The sequence below is a fragment of the Aythya ferina genome (genome assembly GCF_964211825.1).
Source record: "Aythya ferina genome assembly, chromosome: 15".
NCBI classification, from domain to species: Eukaryota; Metazoa; Chordata; class Aves; order Anseriformes; family Anatidae; genus Aythya; species Aythya ferina.
The window spans coordinates 7,801,711-7,825,059 of record NC_140314.1 but is presented as its reverse complement, the minus strand read 5'-3'; the positions used below and the strand labels follow the sequence as shown (position 1 = coordinate 7,825,059).

General features: G+C 36.2%; 1 protein-coding gene across 13 annotated transcripts; it reads left to right on the top strand.

Annotated features, from left to right (window-relative positions):
- Positions 1-183: 183 nt before the first annotated feature.
- Positions 184-23,229, top strand: LOC311445010 (transmembrane protein 180-like). 13 transcript variants are annotated; one of them, XR_014698166.1, is made up of 10 exons: positions 184-269; positions 3,540-3,719; positions 4,539-5,273; positions 7,566-7,720; positions 9,319-9,402; positions 10,396-10,539; positions 17,143-17,316; positions 18,516-18,621; positions 20,808-21,010; positions 23,147-23,229. XR_014698166.1 is itself a non-coding variant. In XM_084536592.1 (8 exons), exons 1-7 carry the CDS (start codon positions 195-197, stop codon positions 17,270-17,272), a joined length of 1,503 nt encoding a protein of 500 aa, XP_084392718.1. In that variant the 5' UTR covers positions 184-194; the 3' UTR covers positions 17,273-17,316; positions 18,516-19,150. The 13 variants fall into 13 exon arrangements, 12 of the variants coding, with proteins under 12 accessions (XP_084392718.1, XP_084392713.1, XP_084392720.1 ...); XM_084536592.1 differs by lacking the exons at positions 20,808-21,010; positions 23,147-23,229 and having other exon boundaries at positions 18,516-19,150; XM_084536594.1 differs by lacking the exons at positions 18,516-18,621; positions 20,808-21,010; positions 23,147-23,229 and adding an exon at positions 1,401-1,531 and having other exon boundaries at positions 247-269; positions 17,143-18,256.
- The last annotated feature ends 120 nt before the right edge of the window (positions 23,230-23,349 follow it).

Genomic DNA, 23,349 nt, shown 5'->3' with positions numbered 1-23,349 from the left:
TTCCGGCCGGGCCGCGCGGAGCCGCCGCCGCCGCCGGCAGCAACGTGGCAGGCGCCGGCCGCCCGCCCCCCGTCGCCCCGCGATTCAAACGCGGCACCCTCAGCTCCGCGGCGGGGAGCCAATGGGGAGCCGCCCGCCCGGCCGATGGAAAGGAGCTCCAACCAATCATCGCGCCGATCCGCGGCGGGGAGCCAATGGCAGAGAAGGAAAGGTTGGCCCGGCTTAATGCAGCCCCGCCCCGGCAGGCGGTGGCGGCGCAGGGGGAGGAGGTGGGTCGGGCAGGGCAGGGCGGGGGGCTGAGGGGAGCGCGGCGGGGGCCGGGCCCTGTGGGGGCTCCCCGCGGCTGAGGCGGGGCTGGGCGCGGGGAGAAGCCGCGGCTCCTGGGGAGCGCCCCCCGGCTCGGCAGCCCCCGCGGGGCGCTGAGGGAGCAGCTGGTGAGGTGGGGCGGGGCGCGGACCCCCGGCTCCCCTCAGCGGCGGTGGGCACGGGGCGGGCCCGGGGGTGGCTCGGGCGGCCTCCTGCCCTGTGAGGGGCGGGAGCCGGGGCTGGGGCTGCTGAGGAGGAAGCTCCGCGTGCCCGCTTCTCGCAGGCCGGCGCCCCCGAGCAGCGCCCCCTCAGCCCGTCAGGAGCTGCGCGGGCTCGAAGGCGCTGCCGGTGCCTCCTGCGCCGGGTGCTTTCTGCTCTCATCCGCCCTCAGCAGCCTGTCCCCTCGGCGGTACCCCTCAGGACTAGGAAGGGTTTAATCTGAGCCCTGCCCTCATGGGGCTGAGGACGAGGAAGGTGTTTGTGACTATCAGGGCTACGAGCACCACACGGCAGTGCGGGACCCAGCGGGGCCTGCTGCCACCCCGTGTGGTCCAGCCAAAGCTCGTTACCACTGGGGAATCCACTTTTCTTCTCCAAGTTTGTGCTCTAGCTGCTTCTAGAGGTCATCACCCAGCCCTGGCAGAGCTGCGAGTAACGCCATGCTGCGTCTCGCTGCTTTAAACAGCCTCTTCTCTTGGCTCGTCTGTATTAACGTAGTTGCAACCACGAGGCATTTCTGTAGCTGATTGCCTTCTGTGAGTCACAAAATGTCAACACCTGTGCTTTAATGTGCTCAGTGTAAAGGCTGACTCTTAGGAAGGGGGGGGTACTCACGCATGATTTCATTGTTGTACAATTAAAGAGCACATCTTTTGGGAAAGGAAGTGTGGTACCTCAACTTCTAATTGAACCTATTTCATAAACAAGGTACAGGAGCAGATGTACCAATTAGTGTAAAGAGTTGTGTCAGATCCTGTGTATTATAATTAGCCATGACATCGAAGGCCTGGTTGCACATTGTTAGAAGGTTTTTGTAGAAGAAATGCTTTCAATTTTTCTGAAGCTAAGGGAACCATTTTTCTATTTATGTGTAGGAAGGAACTGAGTCAAGTACGATTTGAGAAATGAATGTTAATGTCAAGCATGCTTATTCCTGGTGCCTGTGGAATTTGAGGGAGAGAAGAGGCCTCTGGTTTTCCATTTGAAAACCCAGACGGGGTTGCAGGTGAAATATCTACCTTTCCAAAGATACCTTCTACATAAATCACTTTGTTAAGTACATTTGTGAAGGCTTGAACACACATTTCTTCTTAAAAAAAATAAAATGTGATGCTTATCAATAACACACTTACTATAATGTCTTCCACAATTTTAATACCTCTCTTTTTAAAAACAAACGTTCCAGATTCCATTTTTTCAATAACCTTATCCCATTTAAGATTTCTCAGTTTATGAAACCAAATGTGTTACAAAGATGAAAAATTTCATCATGTGGAAATGAAAGAGCCTTTGCAGCCATAGCTCTCTGAAAAATAAATTTGAAAATACTCATGCTCAAATATCTAAAAATTCAGTCATATTCTCATAAATAAATTGTCTTTATAAAGAAAAAACTTAGTTCAAGCTGTTTGTCAGCTTGATTTTTTTCTTACCTGTCAAGAGAAGTTATTTTCTCTTTGCATATAGATTCATGTGTGAGCACCTTAAAGATATGCACAAAAAATGTAAACAACCACCTTTTATGTGCTCTGTAAGTAGTTCACTTTCTGTGTTTGGGAGGGGATGGAAAAACTGCTTTTCCACCCTCTGAGCCAGAATAGATGCTTCTCCAGCCTCTACTTGATTTGCAGCTTTTGTCTGGCCTCACCTGGTGATCAGGAGGTTACCATCTGCCCTCACAGCAGCCTGTCCTCTGCCACTTTGTGAACCACAGGAAGCAAGAAGGTTGGAAACCACCTTGCTTTAAATTTCCTGTGTCTTTCATGGTTGTGATCATTGATATGATGAGTTCAGGGAGTTGCTTGTAGATGTGCTTATCAAGCATATTTTCAAACCAAGCAGATACTCAAACTGTGTGTTTTGATGGATATTTGAAAATTGCATTTAGGTTAAAATTGTAAATATAATGCAGAGGAGCAAAATGTGGGCTATTGACAGCAGGTTGTGAAGCTCTGGAGTTAGTGTGCATAAGGCTGAAATGTGAACCTGAAGTATCTCCAAATTACTGGCAGACGGCATCTTTCAAATAGATGTAAAGAATACTAAAGACTCAGTTAAAAAGAGGTAACTGGTAGAAGTATTTTTGTATTGGGATCATAGAACTGAATCTGGTCAAGAACCATAAATGTAATCATTACTTTAGAAGGCTGAGGTTTCCTGAAGCTAGCTATTTTTCATGGGATAGAATACACCAAACATACTTCAGTTAATTGCTAGATACGTGGAAAAAGTCAGCATCTTAAAAATGTTGGCTGAAGATCTGTTTGATATATTACAGAACTATATTAAAGTATCTCTGTTACTAGGAAATACTTTAAGTGCTGTATTGCCCTATACCAGTTACTTTCAGGATTTTGTTTACATGTGGCCTCTTCTAGTAGGAAAATGTTAAAACTGTTAAAAAGTGTTTTAATGGTTTTATGGCTTCTGTTCATATCTCATTTGTTTATTAGTTAAAAGCACTGCTTCCATGCTTGTTAGCTATTGACATTTAAAGATGCAAAAACAAAACTATACTTGTTTTGAAAGAAATACTCATCTAAGTGTATGCTGCATTTGACATTCATAGCTATGGAATACGTAGGGTTATGAATTGAGTCACTTCATTCCTACACAGCTTCATAATTCTAAAACTACGTAGCTAGCAAGAAAGATCTAAAATTTATGCAATTACTTGAACCTCTACACAAGCATTAGTGTTTACAATAGCAGATTTTCATGCACCAGTTTGGAAAGGATTCTTTTCAATTTCTGTCTACTTGTTCTATTGATTTGTAAGCATTGATTAGATTTAGAAATGTCACTGACTTCTTAATATTTTGTACCTATTCAGTTTTGTGCTCAGTGTCTTATAACTCAATAAAATGTGTTGCTAATTTTAGAAGAAAAAGTGAGGATGGGGAAGTTTTCCTATAAGAGTCCATCCCTACACCTCTGAAACAAACCAATCTCCCATAGCATTTTATTTAGAAAATTATTTTACCAACTTTTGTAATTTTTTTTTGTAACTTGAGGAAGAAGAGATTCGTACAATTTGGAAGATGAAGTTTGTTTTGGGAATTCAACCTAACGCACTGGCATACTCCATGACTACATTAGGTGCAGGAATGATGAACAGTATCTTTAATTTCTACTACGTTAAGCTTTTCCTAAACCGATACAAAATTTCAGAAGTAGCGTTTCATCAAGCACAGGTATTGTACAATGGAATATTTTGATTACCATTGTGTATTATGTGTCTGTGTTATAACAAAGTGTTTTTTTTGTTTTGTTTTGTTTTGTTTTTTGTTTTTTTTTTTGTTTGTTTGTTTGTTTGTTTGTTTTTGTTTTTTGTTTTTTTAATGAATTTCTTTTGAATGCATTGCATGCATTGCAGATCGTTATAAGGTACATTAACTTTAAATTTAGTTAATTTATATACAAGTGAAAATACACATAAAACCCATTAGTTACAGTCTTTAGACTAAAAGACTCCAAACTTCAATTGCTGGAAAGATTTTTACCTTTGATAGTTTCACTTAATGTTTTAAACTAATCTTGCACCTTAGCTCCATAGATATCCTTAACTTTAGTGCTTTCCATTGAGGTATTCAGGTACTTAAATACTGCCCTTATTCTGCAAGTCATTATCCAGGTGTCCAACTCTTGTTGTAAATAGACTCCTGAATGTAATAGGCCAGCTCATGCAGTGAATTATTTGCTGTGAGAGGTTGCAAGATACGTCCCGGGTATAAAAGTGTTTGAAGGAGTGAAGTCTAAGAGGTGCAGGTTCACTTGTTGTTTATACCTGCCTACTTATTCATTTTGGTTTCTTTCAAAAATTAATGTAAATCTCTAAATACCTTTAAGAATTTGGTCCCAAGTTTGGTTTTGACCTTTCATCTTTTTTTATTCCTTTAATAGAAATTAATGTTAAATAAATACTGTGTGTATTACTTCAGGGTTTGTATAACCTCTGCAGGAAAATCACACCCATGATAAATTCTGTTGTGTTTCTTGCTTGTTTGCCCCAGGTTGTGTTCATGATATGGAATGCCATTAATGATCCTCTTTTCGGATATATCCAAGATAACTCCAATCTCGCATGCTGCTCAAGACGCCAGTTCTCAATTTTATATGGAGCTCCTTTATACGCGTTAGCCTTTTTGCTTCCTTGGTTTCCTTGGAAACATTATGAAGAAGGTGACTGGCTAAGTGGTCTTCACCTTATTGTTGCATTATGTGCTTTTGATGGTTTGCTTACTTTTGTGCTTCTTGCGCAGTGCGCGCTCTTTGCAGAAATTTCAACAAGACATGAAAGTAGGCTTCAGCTTATTAAATACAACCAAGTAGCAACGTTAATCGGATCTACAAGCATTCTCTTTTGTGGTCTAATATCAGATAATATGGAAAATTTTGCCAATTTTCAGGCTTTTGCTGTTTTGGTTGCAGCATTAGCAACAGCTTGTATGTGTTACACAGGCAAGTATAGTACTAGTCAGTATGAACAGCGAGAAGTGCTTACAGAGAATGCTAATCTAGAAAATGGTGATAGAGTTCTCTCCTGGTCCTCTGTAATTTCGTTGACCAAACAGATTATGACAGAGAAAAACTTTTTATTTTTTGTAACTATGAACTTCTTCCAAGTCTTTCACCTAGCATTCTGCAACAATTTTATGATGATCTTTGCGGATAATCTCATTCCTAAGGATATCCTTTCTTCCTCAATAAGAAGTATCATGTATGGAGCTGGCTTTATTTGTCCTCAGGTAGGCAGTATCACTTTCATATTTCAAAATATGAAAATATGGTGTTTTAGTAGTTCTTATTAGATTAAGGTATCTATTTACAGTGTTTGTTGAAAAAATGGTGTCTCCAGCTTAAATGACTGGACATACCAAGAAACAAATCTAGCTCAACAATGCCCTGAAAGAAGAAAGTACCAGTAGGTATGGAAGGTTTACCAGAGAAAGGACAAGCAGGCAGACTGGTAGAAAACCACTTTACAAGTATGTGAAATGTGAATATGCAAGGAATTAATGTTTTGTGGCCTACATGATTTGTAATGCCCAAGTATAAAGGAATGAAAAGCACGCTCAAGATAAAAAGTTGCTAAAAGCAAAATCTATACAATTCTTAATTATTTTGTCTTTGTTTTTGATTTGTAATATATGATGAAAGAGTAATCTCTTCTTCAGGAAGTTTCTGAGATAAACTGCACAAAACACTGGAAAAATTAATTAGGTATTAAAAGCATTGTTGAAATATATGAAAGCAAACAAAACTCTAAATGGCTTGTTTTGGAGAATAATTCGTTCCCATCTATTTTATTGTTTACTGTCTTGGTCAGCTACATTTACTTGGTATGGAGAAAGATTTCAAGACCCCAGACAGAGATGGTGGGAGGAGCAGCAGACTGTAAAAGAAATGAGAACCCAAACCAGTAATGTGTGAGAGCAAGAAAGCCAGCAAAACTATGTCCCACTGGATGTAAACATACTCGTTTTTCAGTAGGTAGAATCTAAAAGAGGATAACATGGAAGTGCACCTGGAATTCACAGTTCAAAGTCAGTTAGATTTTTTGGCTTTTGCATATATAACATGGAAGTGACTTTTTTTTTCTCCCCCAGATCCTAAACATACCTTTTCTATTCCATAACACTTAAATATAAATCATTTCAACTTTTATCCTTACCACAAGTTTTATAGTTTCTTCTTCTGTAACTCAGATAGGCTATGAACTTCAGAAATAAATCAGAAACTACAGAAGTTAGGAAAGCTTAAATACGCTTACACTCAATATATAGCAGTCACCACTGGTGATACAATCAGCATGACAGTGTGAAACGAACAATCTTTCAGAAAATGCATTTCTCTCTGGTCCCTAGAGACTCTTTGTCTAGGAGGTCACTGAACCATAGAGAGTTTTCTGTGACCTTATTTTTCTCAGGTTTTGTCCCTTTCAGCTCAAGATATAATAAGAGAATTCTCTGGTGGCAATGGCCTGAACTTCACTTACTGGAAAAGCACCCAGCCCTTGTAAAATAAAGCCCCTTCTTATGAACCGTGCTTTGACAGCCTGTGCTCAAACAGACTGCAGCTTCAGTCTCAGGTTCCTTTTAGTAGTGGCTGCAAAGAATAAAATCTGCCTACAAGGGAAAACTTGTTGCTGAAACAAAGGCAAATTTAAATGTAACGCATCATTATGTTAGCATTTTTTCTTAAAATATGCTGTCTTAAAATATGCAGATAATAAGGAATTTTCTAAATCATAAGTGCTTCCTGAGAGAGGGTTATTTCTAAATTATAGGGAGACAAGGTCATGTTCTTTACAATAGCATCCATTAAATAACATCTTACAATTTCTAGTATAAGCCCATTTATGAAAAAAATGAAAATAGCCTGGAACAAGGAGTATGTTTAGTTTCTTACAATCAGATTTTGTTGCTATACCAACTTTCTAGATTTATTTTACCTCTTTGGTCATTGTTCTAAGTAGAAGACGAGCTTGGAAATTGTATTTGCCATAGTAATTTTTGTCTCGTTGTAGCATCCTGGTCTTATTCGTTGTGTTAAAGAATCCAAATGTGAGAACAAATGTATAAGGAGATTTCCTTCTTGTTCTTCATCTGAATATTACACTGTCCAGGAAAGAGAACTGATCAGCAATTAAAATTCAAGAGGCAAGATGCTTGGTTTACAGTTAACATGCTGCAAAGTTAATTGTTTAAGAAGTATCAGACAAAGATCATGACCATTAAATAATAGTGAGGCAACGTGGGGAAAAGTATTTTCCTCAGAATGTAACAGTTCTTATCTGGCTAGTTTTGAGGGAAAGGAAACCATTCTTACCCAGTAGAGGTAGCATAGAATGATCCAGTAAATATTTTCTTTGTTGAATTCTTATATTTTAATTTGGTTTGTACATTTTATAAAGGCTTTTTCTTCTTTAATGGGTAGTAATGATTTGTTTGTGTCTGTTCTGTTATTTATAGCTCTCCTACTGCTGAAATACTATACTATGTCTTTTCCTCATATATGTGTATATGTTGTCTTTTCAGTGCCTTGTTCTTCTCAGTCACGCTTCATTGAAGAAGTTTGGTTATTACAGAATCATCTTGTTTTCCTTTTACTTTGAAGGAGTAGCTGCTGCTGTCATGTTTTTTCTAGGACCAGAACATTATTATCTTTTGGCATTTTATCTCACAACAAACATGTAAGCAAGTATGTTTCCTTTTTCATAGACACAACTTAAATAATTCTAACAGAGTGGACAGTTGTTTCTAATAGCCTGAAGATTTTGCCACTGCTTTCTTTCTGTTCTGTTTCAATCATCAGAAAACTCAAAACTCTGCTAACAACTTCTTTCAGCTTTCATTTTAGTATGCTTCAGCTTTCAATTTCTGCTTTAAAAGAAAAAAAAAAAAAGGTTGATCAGTGACTATGGTTTGCAGTCAAAAGCTTCCTTCCATGTGTCTATTTTAACGAGACAAATTCAGATTCAAGGTGAGCAGAACCTCTTGCTGACTACAAAGATTTCAGTAGACGAACTCTTCAGTGAGTGTTTGCTAGGGAAGCCTCAGACCACATTATGTACTGCATGAACACTTGTGTACTGCACTGCAAAATAAGTACCAGTAAGTCAGGTATCTATTAGGTAACCAATACTAAGTTGCATTTTCAATAGCAATGGGGAAGTATGATGCCAGGAAGTAATTCTTTAATTGAGGAAGCACATTAGAATGTTCGCAAAAACTTATTTAGAAATAAAGACCTGTTTGTATCAGAACATTGTTGCAGCAGTTCATTTTTCTCTCTTCATTTTTTATTTCATTGCTTTATTTCTACATGTTCCTACCTTCCTTTTCTACCTTTATTTTCTTCCTTTCTTCCTTTCTTCCTTTCTTCCTTTCTTCCTTTCTTCCTTTCTTCCTTTCTTCCTTTCTTCCTTTCTTCCTTTCTTCCTTTCTTCCTTTCTTCCTTTCTTCCTTTCTTCCTTTCTTCCTTTCTTTCTTCCCCTATTTTCATTCTCATTTTCAGTATTTCAGTCATGGGCTACTGTAACACTGAATTGTGTGACTAATAAATTGCATTTCATTACCTGCACACTTTAAATGACGAAGATATATTTGGATTTCCACAGGAAAATCTTAAAAGGTACCTAAAGACTTTAAAGTGGTAATTGTTCAAAGCCTCTCATAAGTAAAAGATAACCACAGCTAAAATTTAACAAAATGTTGAAGTCCTGATACTTGAATTTATGGTTTCAGTTAGCAGTTTAAGAGTCAGATTTGTGCGTGTACGTATTTAAATGCATATATGCATGCAAAATGTGAATACGTACATAGGAGTGCAGATAAAATCTTTTTACTTTTCTAATTCTTCCACTTTGAAATTCGTCATGCATGTGGTCTTTCCAGTCCTTTCCATGTCTATCTCAGATTTCAAGAGGACATTTTGATTTTTTTGTTCCTATAAGGTGTGTTCTTTTTCTTCATGTCACTTTAAATGACATTTACTGATAATATCAAGCAAGTATTTGTGACTCTTTCCTCCAGTGTCCAGGAAAAAAAGGGTAAAAAAAAGTTAGGTCTGCATATCAATTTCTAATTCTCAATTAAGAACAGACCTACCAATGCTTTCAGAACTTCTTTTTAAACATACATCACCATGTTTTAATGAACATCTCAGTTTTGTGTGTTTGCAGAAATGTCAGTGTAGTTGGGTTCATGTGCTAGAATTAGGCATCAGTAACCATTTTTATTTTGAAAATGTGTGTTTAAAAAGAATCTTAATTATTTTGTCTTTCTTTAGGGTAGTTGTACAAGCTTCATTTAGTTTGTTCAATTTGCCCTTGGCAGATATTGTTGATGCAGATTTAATAAAGCACAAGCGGAGGTATGTCATTCCTAACTGTTTTTCTTGAAATACGCTCTAATTTCTCATGTTACTATTTAGTAAGTTAGATTATATCAAGGGAAGGCAGTGAGTGATCATGGGTGCTCGACACAGAAGTACTTTTTGTAAGAACAACGTAGCACAAGTAAAGATAAGAACTTTAATGAAGTTTCCTGCCATTACTTCAGTAGAGCACTTTGAACAGCTTATTGGGTAATTTCTAGTTTTAATTGCACCATCGTATAAGCCAAGTTCTCCAGGTGGCTTTTTTTTTTTTTTTAGTGTTTGTTAATGTCAGCTTAAATTGAATTATTTTGTAACCCTATACATCTATTGTCACCTTCCTAACATGGAAAAGGAGTTTAGAAAGTTTTACCTATAGTACTTAAAGTGCAAACTTCAAAGTCTGAGTGGTTGCTGTTATCTCTCTGAAATAAAAATTGATAAAACCAGCTGTGAGCTAGCATATGACAACTCATGGGTCTTTTGCACTTTGATAAAAATCCAAGCAACTTCCTGTTGGTTACATCAATGTTTGTATTAGTACAGATTCAATCTTGGTCAAAGGGTATTACAGGACTTCACCCTCAAAGGTGAGAACTGTTGCTTTCACGGAGAAAAAAAAAAAATCCTTTTATGGCTTCATGTGTGTAACCTTACATTGTAATTAATTTTCCATGCATTGTTCAGTCTAGCTTAGCTCCAATAATTACTCAGTGTGCAAAAGTTGAATTGTGTGCAAGTCATTTGAGAACTGGGGCCAAGCTGTATATAGCCCAGAGGTGTTTTTTTTTTTGTCTTTAATTTCCAAATAAAATGAGATTTCATTATGATAGCTGATCTGTTTGCAATCAATATGTATAAAATATAAAGCTAGCTATTGTGAGTTAACATTTGCATATTAACGGGATTTAGAGAATCATTATTGTAATTGATTCTACATACTAATAACATGGTGTTGTATGTTTGTTTTTATTTTCTGAAATATTTTAGATCACCACTTTCCTCTATGGTTTTTGGTACCAATGCTTTATTTACCAAGCCTGCCCAATCTTTGGCTCCAATGCTTGTGGTTACCATACTAAATCAATTTGGATATGAGAATTTGAATAATAAAGTTGCTCAGCCTGATCCAAGGTGAGTTCAGAAAGGATGCTTTAAATCACAGAATTTAGAGTGAAATAATCCTGTCATTCAGACAGTAAATGGAAAACTAATCTACCATCAGTTTGCATCAACTGTTCTTCAAAAATATGAGCACTTTAAACATATTTTTCATTTGCTTTCTTTTTATGTATAGAAGTAAAATGTTTTCTAGATTTTTTTTAAAGGAATAAATCCTTTATTAAACAATACATTTAAGCACACCTACCTAATTTTTGGGGGAAAAAGGATACATTTCAGTATTTGACCATCTCCCTTTTCCTTGTGGAAAAATAAGAAAAACAGTTTGAGGTCACCTACTACTTCTTATTAAGATAGATGTAGTCCTGGCTTCCGTGTTTTGTTTATCTCACAAGCCTATTTCCTTGAATATATAATCATAATAGGTTTGCTTTTAGGATATATTTTTTATTTGAGAGAAAGCAGTATAATCACTGGAGGGAGGGGAATTTACCTCAAATAGGAGTATCATTTTGGCTTCTACACTACTTACCATTCTAACGCTAATGATTTCATTGCATTCCCTAGAGACCTTAATATGCAGCATAAAGCTGTGGTTGCTAGTTAGCATGTTGGAAATGCATGGACTTTAAAAGTAAATAAGTAAATTAACAGGGAGTCAGTACACTGAAAAGGTCAAACTGTTTATTTATGTCCAACAAAAGGAAATAACAACATATGGAATTATTGGTCAGCTCTAAAAAGCAAAAATTAGTCTGATTAGGATTTGTTTGAAAGAACAACATGGATATCCTAAATACTACATAGCTCCTCTACTCAATTCTGATTAGAAAGCTTAAAAAATGCATAGAAGATAATTATTCTATACCAACTTTAGTGGAGATAGCTCTTGAAGGAGAAAAGACTGGTTAAGTGTTACCTAAGGCTAAGAGAGTATTTTATATATGAGGAAATTTCTAAAAAAAAATATATGAGGAAAAGCACAACATAAAAGTGCAACAGGTAGTCTTCAGAAAAGTATCTTGACATAAGCAAAGAAGGCTTATGTCTGAGGCTATGCTTGAGAACAGTTGATTTGATTTTAATGCATTCTGTGGATAGTCAGCCAGTGAGATGATGTGATAAGGACGTGAACCTCATTATAATGTCAAATAAGATGAGTGATTTTTGCAGAAGAGTGGTAGGTTGAACTGGATGTTGAATTATGAGAAAGCTTGAATATATTCATCTTGATGATTCAGAGAAATTCAGATTTCAAGCAAGAAAAGTTCAGATCTGTTCCCTTCTAACCAGAGAAACGATCCCTTTGTGAATGGATTTTAAATCACAGTAGTTCTATTTTTTTTTCCCAATAAATAGACTCTGGACTATAGCAACAATAAATTTATTGAATATAGAGTTGAAATACTTTGATTACTCAATCTCTAAAACCTGTATTTGGAAGTGAGTCATGTTGAAACTGATTTATGTTGATTTATTTTACTAGTGCAAGGAACAGCATAAAGGTACAAAGTTGAGATCAGTTAATCAAAAATGCACCCAAAATATTCTGCATATATACCTTGCCCACCCCCTCAAAAAGAATGTCTTAAATATAAAAGTCTGCACACATTCTGTATATATCTGTGTTCATGTACACATTAGACTTGAACTCCAAAATTGACCATCTGAGTCTGATCTTAGTCATTTGACATTTCTTCCAGCTAGCTGACAAATCCTGCAGCCTCTCTGGAGAAGAATTAATAAAAATCTGATATTAAAAAAAAATAATTTCTGGATTGGTCAGTAAGTGCTTTCTTTGTGAGCGGAGTACAGTGTGCACGTCCACAAAGACCAGACTAGTGAAGATTGTTTCTCGGGAGTCACTTTGCCCATGGCGATGTACTCTGACCATTGACTGAGCTAAATCACCTATATATATTCAAACTCTGTCAGCTGATCTGTGATTTCAGCCATACATAGGCAGGCAGCTAATACACAATTGTCTCAGGACAGAGTTGTTTTTTGGGGACAAACAGAAACTGAATACAGGAGATCACTTCAAACATGCTCAAATTGTTAACAATATTATAATAAATAAATAACGTGAATTACATGTAACAAAATGTTATGACCCATGCCAATACAGTCTCAGCTATGTCCTTCCTTCTCCAGTGCTGGCAATATCTAGTAGGTGCTCTAAAAAGCCTTAACTTTATTAGATATTAGTGGTAGTGAATTGTGAAGATAACACAGAGAATCCGTATTTTGCATTACTAAAATGTTTGGGCCCTGAATAAATGTGTCTTAAGAGTTTCCAGCAACGTTATTCACTAAGAAAAGAAAAAAGATGCAAAAACCATAAACTAGTCAGCAAAATTTGCTGAATTTTAAATTATTCTTTTTTTTTTTTAACTGAAAATTAAAGCCTAACAAAAAAAGTACCAGTACTTAGTTATAGTGAAAATGTTAGTGTGTTACTGTTACAGGTGGGCAGTTTCTTCTTATGTACAGATACTGTCTGTTGCATTAGTTTTGTTCCACATATTCTCTCACAAAGTGGAAGAATCTCAGTAAGATGTATGTGATTCGCTGTGGGTTTTGTTTGGTTAGTTTGATTTGTGTTTGTTGTTTTTTGTTTGTTTTTGTCTTTTGTATGTTTTGAATGCTAAAGTTCTATGGAATGAACATAGAAAAGTAATTTCCAGGCGCCTTACTTTTCTTCTCTTTTGGGCTCTAAAGTTTGAACATTGGCTTTTGTATTCTCAGCAAATTTCCAAGCTTTTGCTGGAGTAGGCAGCCTAGCGAGATGGTGGATGCCCCATGCCTGTTACTGTTCAAGAGGCATTTGGATAATGCCCCTAATTATATGCTTCAACTTCTGGTTAGTCCTGAAGTGGTCAGGCAGTTGGACTTGATGACCTATGTACGTCCCTTCCAACTGAACTATTCTATTCTGTTCTATAAAGCTTTTTCCAGCAATGAGTGTACACTTGACAAATTATGGGAATAACCTTTTTCTGTTTCTTCACTCTTATTTTTGTTTAATAATGTCATTTCATTTTCTCATTTATTGATACATTGCTTATGCAAGACCACGTGGAATGCTGGAGCTCAAACTTTCTGGATGACTTCAACTAAAAAAAGGTTCTTACCTTATGGCAGAAGGGTGTGTCTTTTTCTCCCACGCTTCATTTGTTTTATATATTTTGAAATCATTTTGTTAGCATACTCCCTTCAGAAGTGTCCTTCACAAATATTCTGTCTTTGGTGCTCATCTTGCACTGTATCAGAAGGAAGATGTCAATCAAAAGCTATCTGCTGAGCAAATCATGTCTTCTGACTCTATGTCTCTGGAAAAAGTCTGTAAGATGGCACTACCTCACCTATACCTCATCAGCATTCCAGTAGTGACATTTTGATTTTTCAGCTACGTGATACTATCTATGGCTCTTTGACATTCTTCATGATCAGGGTATTTCATTATTGTTTCAGTAGAGTTAATAAAACTCTATTAGAATACCAGCCAACTGTAAATTGGCAATTTTTAAGCTTGTCTGTTTTTTGTTGCCATTGTGATATTGAACAGTCTGCACACACATATTCTCTGTCTGCATAAGAATAACATTCCTGACCAGCTTATTAGGGCATCTGGCATGCTCTGAGTCAAATTCTTATCCCTGGAGATCTTTTGAGACAATAGTTTGTCATCATCTTGGTGGCTTCAGTTACAGTTGTATTCTGTAGGGCACCCAAGATGGTAAGACAGTGAAACAGTTTTATATGGAGAGTGAAGGCCTAGAAGAAAAGAAGTTTTAGTCTCCCTTCTCGTTTCATCTGGAGCACCTCCAGGCTGATGGTTGAGATTAATCAAAAATGATAAAATGCTTATCACTGGATAGCGATCCCTGTACTGTCATAAACGAGGCATACGGAAGATTGTTCTATTCTTCTTCTGTAATTAAACCCTTGAACTGACCTTTAGCATCACCAAATTCTTACTTACCACTACCTGTATTTACTTCTGCCCCAATGGTATTATCTTCTTAGCCATCAGTATGTCTTCTTCCTTAGGAGAAATCCACTTCTATCTCATTTTTCCCTCTGGTTTTGTAACTCTGAAGTGTGACCTTTCTGCTATGAACTGTGTATTTCTCTTCCAGAAGCGTTCTTGCCATTCAATATATCACACATGTAGTTGGCTGATATATGATACACAATTCTCTGTGTGTTACACATGATTTCATATACGCTATACATTAATATACTTATTATACTGCATTTTTAGGGAATGGGGTAGCTACACATAAGTTTTTTGTAGTGGAAGATACCTTAGGAAGTATTTTTAATGTGATAGCTTAAGATTTGAGCAATAGTTTTCAGAATAGAGTGGTCCTGTTTTGTTTTGTTTTGTTTTCTCTTTTGATCCATCATGATAGTAAAATGTTACCTGTCTCATATGGCTTGATATTTTGAAATACTATCGTTTATTTTATATTTCGCTCTGGAAAAGATACCTAGTTTAAAAACTCCCTCTTCTGGAGACTTGCTGCAACTGCAGTTAACTTTTCTTAAACGTGTGCTTTTCAAATTCATTCTTCAGAAGTAAGTTACTTGACAGTAACTCTTCATTATGTAATGGAGGCACTGTGATCTGTTGATGCATTTGTACTGAATTGCTGGACTACATCACGTTCTGTTCAGACAGATATTAGGGAGGTCTAGGGGAAGATGCTATGATTTATTCCTTCATGTGCAAGAAATGACTATAGACTTGGAAGTTTTTGATAACCGGTTCAGCTAATGATTATGATGAAATCTGAGCACTGCTCTTGATTTATTCTGGTCCCTTAATGAAATATTTTCCCATTCATTGTTCTCCATACCATAGATACTTTTCGTAAGTTGAGCTTTTACAACACAATAGGCATTATTATTTTCTTAAACCAACATTGCTTCACTCAAACCAAATCAGGATTGCATCAGTGAAAGTCAGTAATTTGACAGATGTTCTTTCACGTTTGTCCTTTTTATATAAATGTGGAAGGATTTTAGTACTGAGAACTGCAATCCTCTTCAGTGTGCAGAACAGCCAAAGTACAAACCCCAATGTGCTGTTAATTGCATCTTAGTCCTGTCTGCAACTGCAGATAGGTGAGATAGGTAAGTAGTTTGTCTGTGGCCTCTCTGCTGACACTACTCCTACAGTTAACTATTGGCGGTTGTGATGGTGGTGTGCATGATGTGGGCCCTTGTTTGCTTTAGGTGGACTGAAAATGCAAGTGAATACACGCCAGTAAATAACATGTAAATAGTTTATTGTTGCTACCAATAAACACTGGCTATGGACCAGTGACTTGCTAGTGAACAGCTTCCATTTATTAAATGCAATTGCCTGAGTGATTAACTCACTTGAAAGCCTGTGGTTTTTTGTTTTCTTATGTAGCATTAACTTATACGGGATTTGAGATAAATTGGGATTGGGATGGGGGCGTGTACATGCATGCGCTCAGTTATATTCGAGATTGTGAGTATTTTTCTGTTAAATACAGTGAAACATGAATTGATTCTTTTGTGATATAAAGAAACTCTTAGATTCCATTCAAAAGCTTACTCAAGTTTATGAGAGTTTTTTCACAGATTTCAGGGGCTTTTTGGATCATGTCTGTAGCTGTTCTGTGAGTCTCCCATCTCACCCCGAATGCTAATTAAAAATAGATAATAAATTGTCTCTTGGAGAGAAAATTAATTTAGGGACTGTTTCTTAGCTTCAGTTGACTTCCCTGATATTTAAGTAATTAGAATCCAATAATTAACAGAATGCCAGTAGATAATGATTCTAGCTACTAGACGAATACCAAAATGTATAATTTGAGATGTCAGAAACCATGCTGTTCAAAGAAGGAGGCTTTTAACTCTCATGTTCTCCGTTCTGATTCGTAGTTGTTGATGCTTTTATTCCTTAAGAAGATTTAGATCAGGAAATACTATTCATCCACAAGAATAAATAAGCATCTGAGTGTTAATTTCACAAGTATTATTTTAGTAGTTTATATAATCTTTTAATCCCTTCTTTTAAAACAATAAGATTAAATTAATCTTTGTATATGAAGCAGCCTATTTATTACACAGTATAGTGAGTTTTGTGCCTTAATCATGACTCCCACCTAGCCCTCAGCAACTATAGTGGTATATTATGTGGATAGCTAGTAGTTCAGATTTTAACGTAAATAAAATAGTTTAATGTTAAAATGTTTGCTTCCAGTACTGCTTTTCTTTATCTTCCAGATCTTTCAGTCTCACTAAACCTTTTCAGATGCTCTGTTTTATAATTGAATTATATTGCTTTAAATTCATTTCTATATTAAATAATACAGATATGTAGTAAAGTAGTTATCTCATTTCCTCCTGGCTATTATGAGAGGAGTAAACAACGTAAAATCTGAATGTAAAATCAGAAAATATAACTGAATACATCTCAGTGATACCTAAGATAATAATTCCCTTATTTAGAATTTATTGTACCCAGTAATTGGTATGTGTATGTAAAGTGAATGCTTAAAAGTAATTTGCTATGAAATGACCATGAAATTTTCTTATTCATCTTGAAATCTGTGTTTTCATCTTTTTCACCAGTTTGTTTTTAGGTCTTCACGATGCCATGTTCTATTTGATCTGTCTGGTTCCGCTTTGCATTGCAGTCGTGCAGATCCTGACGTGGACTCGCTTTTCAATCCAGAATAGTCATTTAACAGCTGTACGTTAAATATGTAACAGGTGGTCATTAAAACTTCTGCTGAACTGGACTTGGTATGTTTTAAATGTGAAAAAGCAAAATTGCTTTAAGTAGACTGTTAGACCAAATAATGTTTGAGCCATTTCAATACATTGTGTTCTTCAGTATAGTAGAACATAACGCAGATCACATTCAGCCTTAATGCTGATTCCCTGTACAGAGGATTTTTTGAGTTCAGCTATTTGAATGTGATGTGTTTTATCCGTAATTACTTATTAAAGTAATTTCTGGTATATACTGGTCACTGTTTATCTCCTTTGAAGACTGGATATGGCAGATCAGGTAAAGGAATCCCTGGAATTCAACGATAATGTATGGTCTTAAGCTTACTGAAAGATGGTGGATTAATTCTGCCATATCTGATAAAATATGAGATCTCTGGGGATAGTCCAGAAAAGCCCAGATAGACATCCCTCAGGGATGGCAGGGAGATGAAGAGAAAAACATAGATGGTATCTACCAGACCATTAACAAGACAAATCTGCCAGCTGCTACAGGAAGCACCAAGAATAATTAACTACCCTGTAAAAGTCTATGCAGGACTAAATAAGAAGATTAAAACGGTGTTCAATGAAGTGTTTCAGGTTATGGGAAAAGCTCCATACTTCCTCATTGGCTTTCCAAGTATCTCTAGTTGGTGGTAGGTAGATGCTGCTTTCTGGCTTTTTGAATGGGAAAATTGTTTTGAGGTACTGTATTGTTAGTAGTTGATACAAAATGTCACTTCATTCTCCTACGAAAGACATCAGCATATGGTTGTAGTAGGGTTGAACTAGTTGGACAAATGTAAACACACGTATTAAATCAAACTGCTTGGTAATTTTAGATTGGCAAATTAATTCGCTGTGCTCACAGTTGAAATTAATTTCTGATTAATCCTTACAAAAATCTTTTCAGCTTTTAAATGGATCCTGTGATTTTTATAAAATAAAGTTTTTGATACAATTTCAGAAAGATTGAATCCTGTCTTTATTTCACACATGTTGTAATGATAAGATACATAAGCATGTTTTTAGTACTCCTGTTTAATAGATACTCTTTTTTCCTCCAATATATCTAGCATTAGAAAATCTGTGTGGGCAACAATGTTTTTCAAATTGTATAAGGATAGATAGTTTAAGATAGATAGTTTAAGATTAGATAATCTAATCCCGCCTCATTTTCATTCTGTTTTCCTTGGTCAAACATAATTTTAGAATCACCTTTCTTACAGAGCGCCAGTGACTTGAGAGTACAAGAAGATGAATTGCATGTATCAAGATTTTAAGGTGTTAAATCAGCTCATTTATCGTGATAGGAATCTTGGAAACAAAAGGAGTGTAAGAATTTACTGTGCTTCCTGTTGGGCAATAGCCTCGTTTAATGAGAAGGTTTGAGATCTGAAATACTAGTCTTGAAAAAATAATATTTTATGCCTCAGTTTTTACATTCACAGAGTAGTGAACAGAACAAAACTGTTTCCTTGCTTTTACAAAGTGTTTTCAAAGCAATGAGTGAAAAAGTGTAATACCATCTTTTAAATATTTAGAAATCCAAGTGAACCCTTTGATATGAATGTGAAGGTTTATGTTAAAATGTAAGAAGGAGGAAACGTGATGAAGTTTTGTTACCTGTTTTTATCTGTACTGTCAGAAATACCGTTATTTATTCGCTTCGTACATGCTAATAGCATTATGCTCATATACAATTGTCAGTTGTATTTACATATCCAAACAGAATACTTGCAAAAATACCAGAACAGATATGGACTGTGTGTTTAAATTCTGATTTTTAAAAGATGTGCTGTGTTCTATGTATGAATTTTCTGTCTAAAAGGATGAAGGAGAAAAATCTGAAGGAATTTAGGTTAATGTGATACTTAATTCAGTATATGAAACTGTTTTCTCCCTGATTATTCCTTTTTAAATGGGAATAAATAACGTACAATAGTTTTATTTTTCTTTACAGTTTACATATTTTCTAATTTTCATATGCTCATCCAATCTCATAAAATACACATTTTCTGACAGGTGAATATGTTGTTGCATAAATAGTGTTTCTTAGATGACTGTGTTTATTAATTTCTTCTAATACAGCATTATTAGTTACAGTGAGTAGTTAACAACTGGGAAATCATGGTGCTACCTGACAGGAAAACTAATAAGATGTCAAACTAATTAAGAAAATTAATAAGTGTCAAAATCATACTAAGAATTCTTTGAAATGGCCAGATTTTTTTCTTTCTTTCTTTGTTTAATTTTTTCATTTTTTTCTTGGAAGTTTTTTTTGCTAAAGCTAGTATATTAAATTACTGAAATAAAAAGGATTAAGGGATGATACGACTGAAGGCACACCTTGAATAGCTGCTAAACTTCTGTATATTTAGAATTAAGATAGGAGAAGTAAATAGTCAAAGATTTCAAAGTGAGATTACCTTAAAATATGAGGTATTAATTGTGTTGAGTAACCCAGTTGAGAAAACAAACCCTAGAAGCACAATACAAATAATTGAATAGGAAAATGTTAATCATTCTTCAAATTACTAGAATTTTGTATTCTCTCATCTGTCCTATTTCTCTTGATATAAGGGCAGGAAAAAGAAAGCATCTTTCATCATACTAGCAGTCAATCTAAAAAAGAACTGGAAAACTGGCTTAAATTCAGGTGGTAGTCTAACCACAAAAAGTAGTGACAGGAGGTTGACAGTATTTTATGATTGACATTGCTTGTTCTCCATTTCTCTGACATTCATTAAACTTTGTTATCCTTTGCTAAACCTACATGATTGGTTTTGGCTGTGACTCAAGTAAAGGATGATCAAATTCAAAAGTTCAGTGGCTTGTAACAGCTGGTTTGCCTGCTTTCTCTCCTTATTAGCTCATAGTATGTGAGCTTGAAATCCCACTGCTGGAAAAATGCCACAATTTACTCTTGATAATTTAAGAATGTCTAAAATAGCCTCATAACTGATAAGGAAGATTTAAGTGTGTCTAATGTAAAATAGGAAATGTTTTGATAACTTCAGGGAATGAGAATCCCATTACTACATAGAATTTCTGTATAAATTCTGAGAATTTGGACCTTAATACACTGAATGATTTTTATTTAGTGAAAATCAATAGATAAGTGTTTACTAGTTTTAAAACAATATTATCTAATAGTAAGAAATTTAGTATAATTTTATATAGTAGTAATATAATATGTGGTTAGTGATAAACTGAAAACAGATGGAATAAATGACGATGAGTATTTAAGTAGGCAAAAATTAGATTTATACTTTGTGGTGGTTACAGGCCTGCCTCTGTCCTCATTTTGTACTAAATGACCTTCTCAGTCTCCTGCTGTGCTGATTTTGGAACTGCTCAGTAATTCATGAATACACTCTGTTGACATGGCTAGTAGGATGTTTACATTTGAATACCGTTGTGTAGCTTAACGGTTGCTGTCAGGAAAGACGAGCAGGAAGGGAAAGGAACAGTTAAGATATGTTTCATCTCCACAAACACTTATGAGTTCTTTTTTACAGTATTACACCAGCTCAGGAAAAAGCTCAGTAATACATGCCATCAAAAGAATTCAAGCTGGTTTTGTAAAGGAACATACAACCAAGACTGGTGGAGTCCAGTTGTGTCCAATCGTAAAGAGCTGGAAGGACCCAAACATACCAAGAGGAATGTGTGAAGGAACTGGATTCCTAGGTTACTTTTGGGAGAAAGGATTTTAGAGCAGGTATCTGTATTTGTTTATCTTACACCCTCTTTCTAGTAGTTGATTTCTTACTACTAATAGTAATAAAAGGAAAAGTTGTTAAACTGCTGTGCTTAATTGGGAAAATTACAGTCCTAGAATACATGAGGCTGTGCAGCCGGTCCTGTAGCTGTGTGGCCTGTTCCAGAAGACAAGGCTCCTTGTGATCACCACAAAGCAAATGCAGACTGTCTTAAAAATGCTCCTTTCTAGGTCGGTATTCAAAACCTTTGAGTATGTTTTAGACCTTCTGGGCACTAATTATTAAATAGATAATATAAATTTTCCACCAAGAGAAAGAAGAAATACTACCTTTCTCCTGTTGAGGAGAAAGTAGAGAAGTATTTTTTTGTGTGTGTTTTTTTTCTTTCTTTCAGAAATCCTCCCCAAGCATGCTAATTGCTTTGAACGATGTATGCATGCATGCACTTATATAACAAATAGTTTTCTGTGAATGCCCAGCAATTGATATAGGGTACAATTCCACCAGGGTATGTGTAAATAACAATATATTAAAATCATTACCTAAATGTGCATGAATAGTGCATACTTTATGGCCTGTCCAGAAAAAAAATATGTTTAGTATACAAATACTGCGGCAAAATATTAATGACAAATGTAACGCTGGATAGGAACTTTGAAATGCTTTATTAAAACATACCTAGGTTGGACACTAACAATGCAAAGATGAAAGCTAATGTATTTCTTATTCAGTATGCAATTCATTGCCTATATTTCACATGATAAAATATATTTCCTTGTGAAGAACATGTAATTAACCTGAAGCAATTGTATTTATTAGTTTACACATTGCAAGCAGATGTCTGTTTAAAAAGCAGAAAATGTAGCTTTTGTCATTTTGGATTTTGATTATAAAGTTGTTTTATTCCTGAAGGGAAAAATAAGCTAATCTGTCTTTACAAACAAGAATGTACATATAAAGCAGAGTCCTGATCCCAAACCAAATAAATAGACTGAAAAGCGCCTTAGCCCATCTAACTACTGGAGAAAGAAAATCTTCCCAGGGAGAACTGTCTAAAGCACTCATGTCAAGAACATTCCTCAAGGAGGTTAAACATCAGTGAAAATGAACTGAACAAAAAAAATCCTCTGGCGAAATGTTGTTGTTGCTCTGGTTTTGTTGATTTCTCAGGATAAGCAAGGTTGGATTTGAGTAGTGCTTGATCAGAAGATCTTTCAGGTAGAACCTAGGGTGCCTTGGTAGTTTGGCTTCCAGTATCACTCTTACCAGGAAATGAAGGTGCTAGACTCCAGCCTTTCAAATTGGATCAAAAGGAAAGATATCAACTGTTTTGTGGTTGTTAATAAACATTTTATGAGAGACTAGAGATAGTAGTAGCCCTTATAACTTAGCTGGAATTTTGACTAATGAGATGGGTTTTGTCTAGATTAGCTTTCAGTGCCAATTGCATATGGTATTCCTTGCTTTCTATTACCACAAATAAACATTTTTGTTAGAACATAAATGATTATAGTGGTATAATACCTAACCCAAACCCAGAAGAACTAAGGCTATTGTCCTAGCAAGGGCACATGCTCCTGTGTGAAAAGCCACAAGGTTTTTCTGCAGACTGACCTACCTCAGATTAAAATGCTTTAGTAAGGATTGTTTTTCCAGCCTATCCTTCCTCTGTAGAGTATTGCATTCAGGACACTTATTGATCTGCTAGCCTCCACTATACCCAGTGCATTCCCAGACACAGACATAGCAGCGTGCACGAGTCTCAAGTTCTTGTTCTCCTGCCTGCATAATGTCTTTGTCCTCTGTATGCACACCCTACAGCTTCAGGAGAATAACTGGATTGTAGACCTAAGAACCTTCTGTTTAGTGACCCATGCTTCCCTGCCACAGACCCAAGAGTGTAAGCTTTGTAAAAAACTCTTAAAACATGTTCCAGAAATTCTACATTATCAGTAAGGTTTAGTCTCAGCCATTCTGAAATAGTTATTTACAAGAGAAATGCAATGTTTGAGGACTTAAAACCAAATCTTCCTTTTCAAACAGCTGTACTCTTTCATCTGCAGATAGAAGTTTTGAAAGGCAAATTCTGTAAAGACCCTATTTATCTTAAGATGCCTGCATTTTGTGTTTTTCAGGAATCTCACCCCCTCCAAGCTAGTGACCTTAAGGGTCTGTCTAGAGGAAAAACCTGAAGAGTGGAAACCCAATGCAAGTTGAGGTGAAGTACCACATCCATTTTTAAGTATTTACTGTTGTAGCAGCCAAGAATTTCTGAATTTGGTGAATTAATCCCCAAAACTCTGAACTTTATTCAGGGTAAGGAAAGGTACTAATTCCA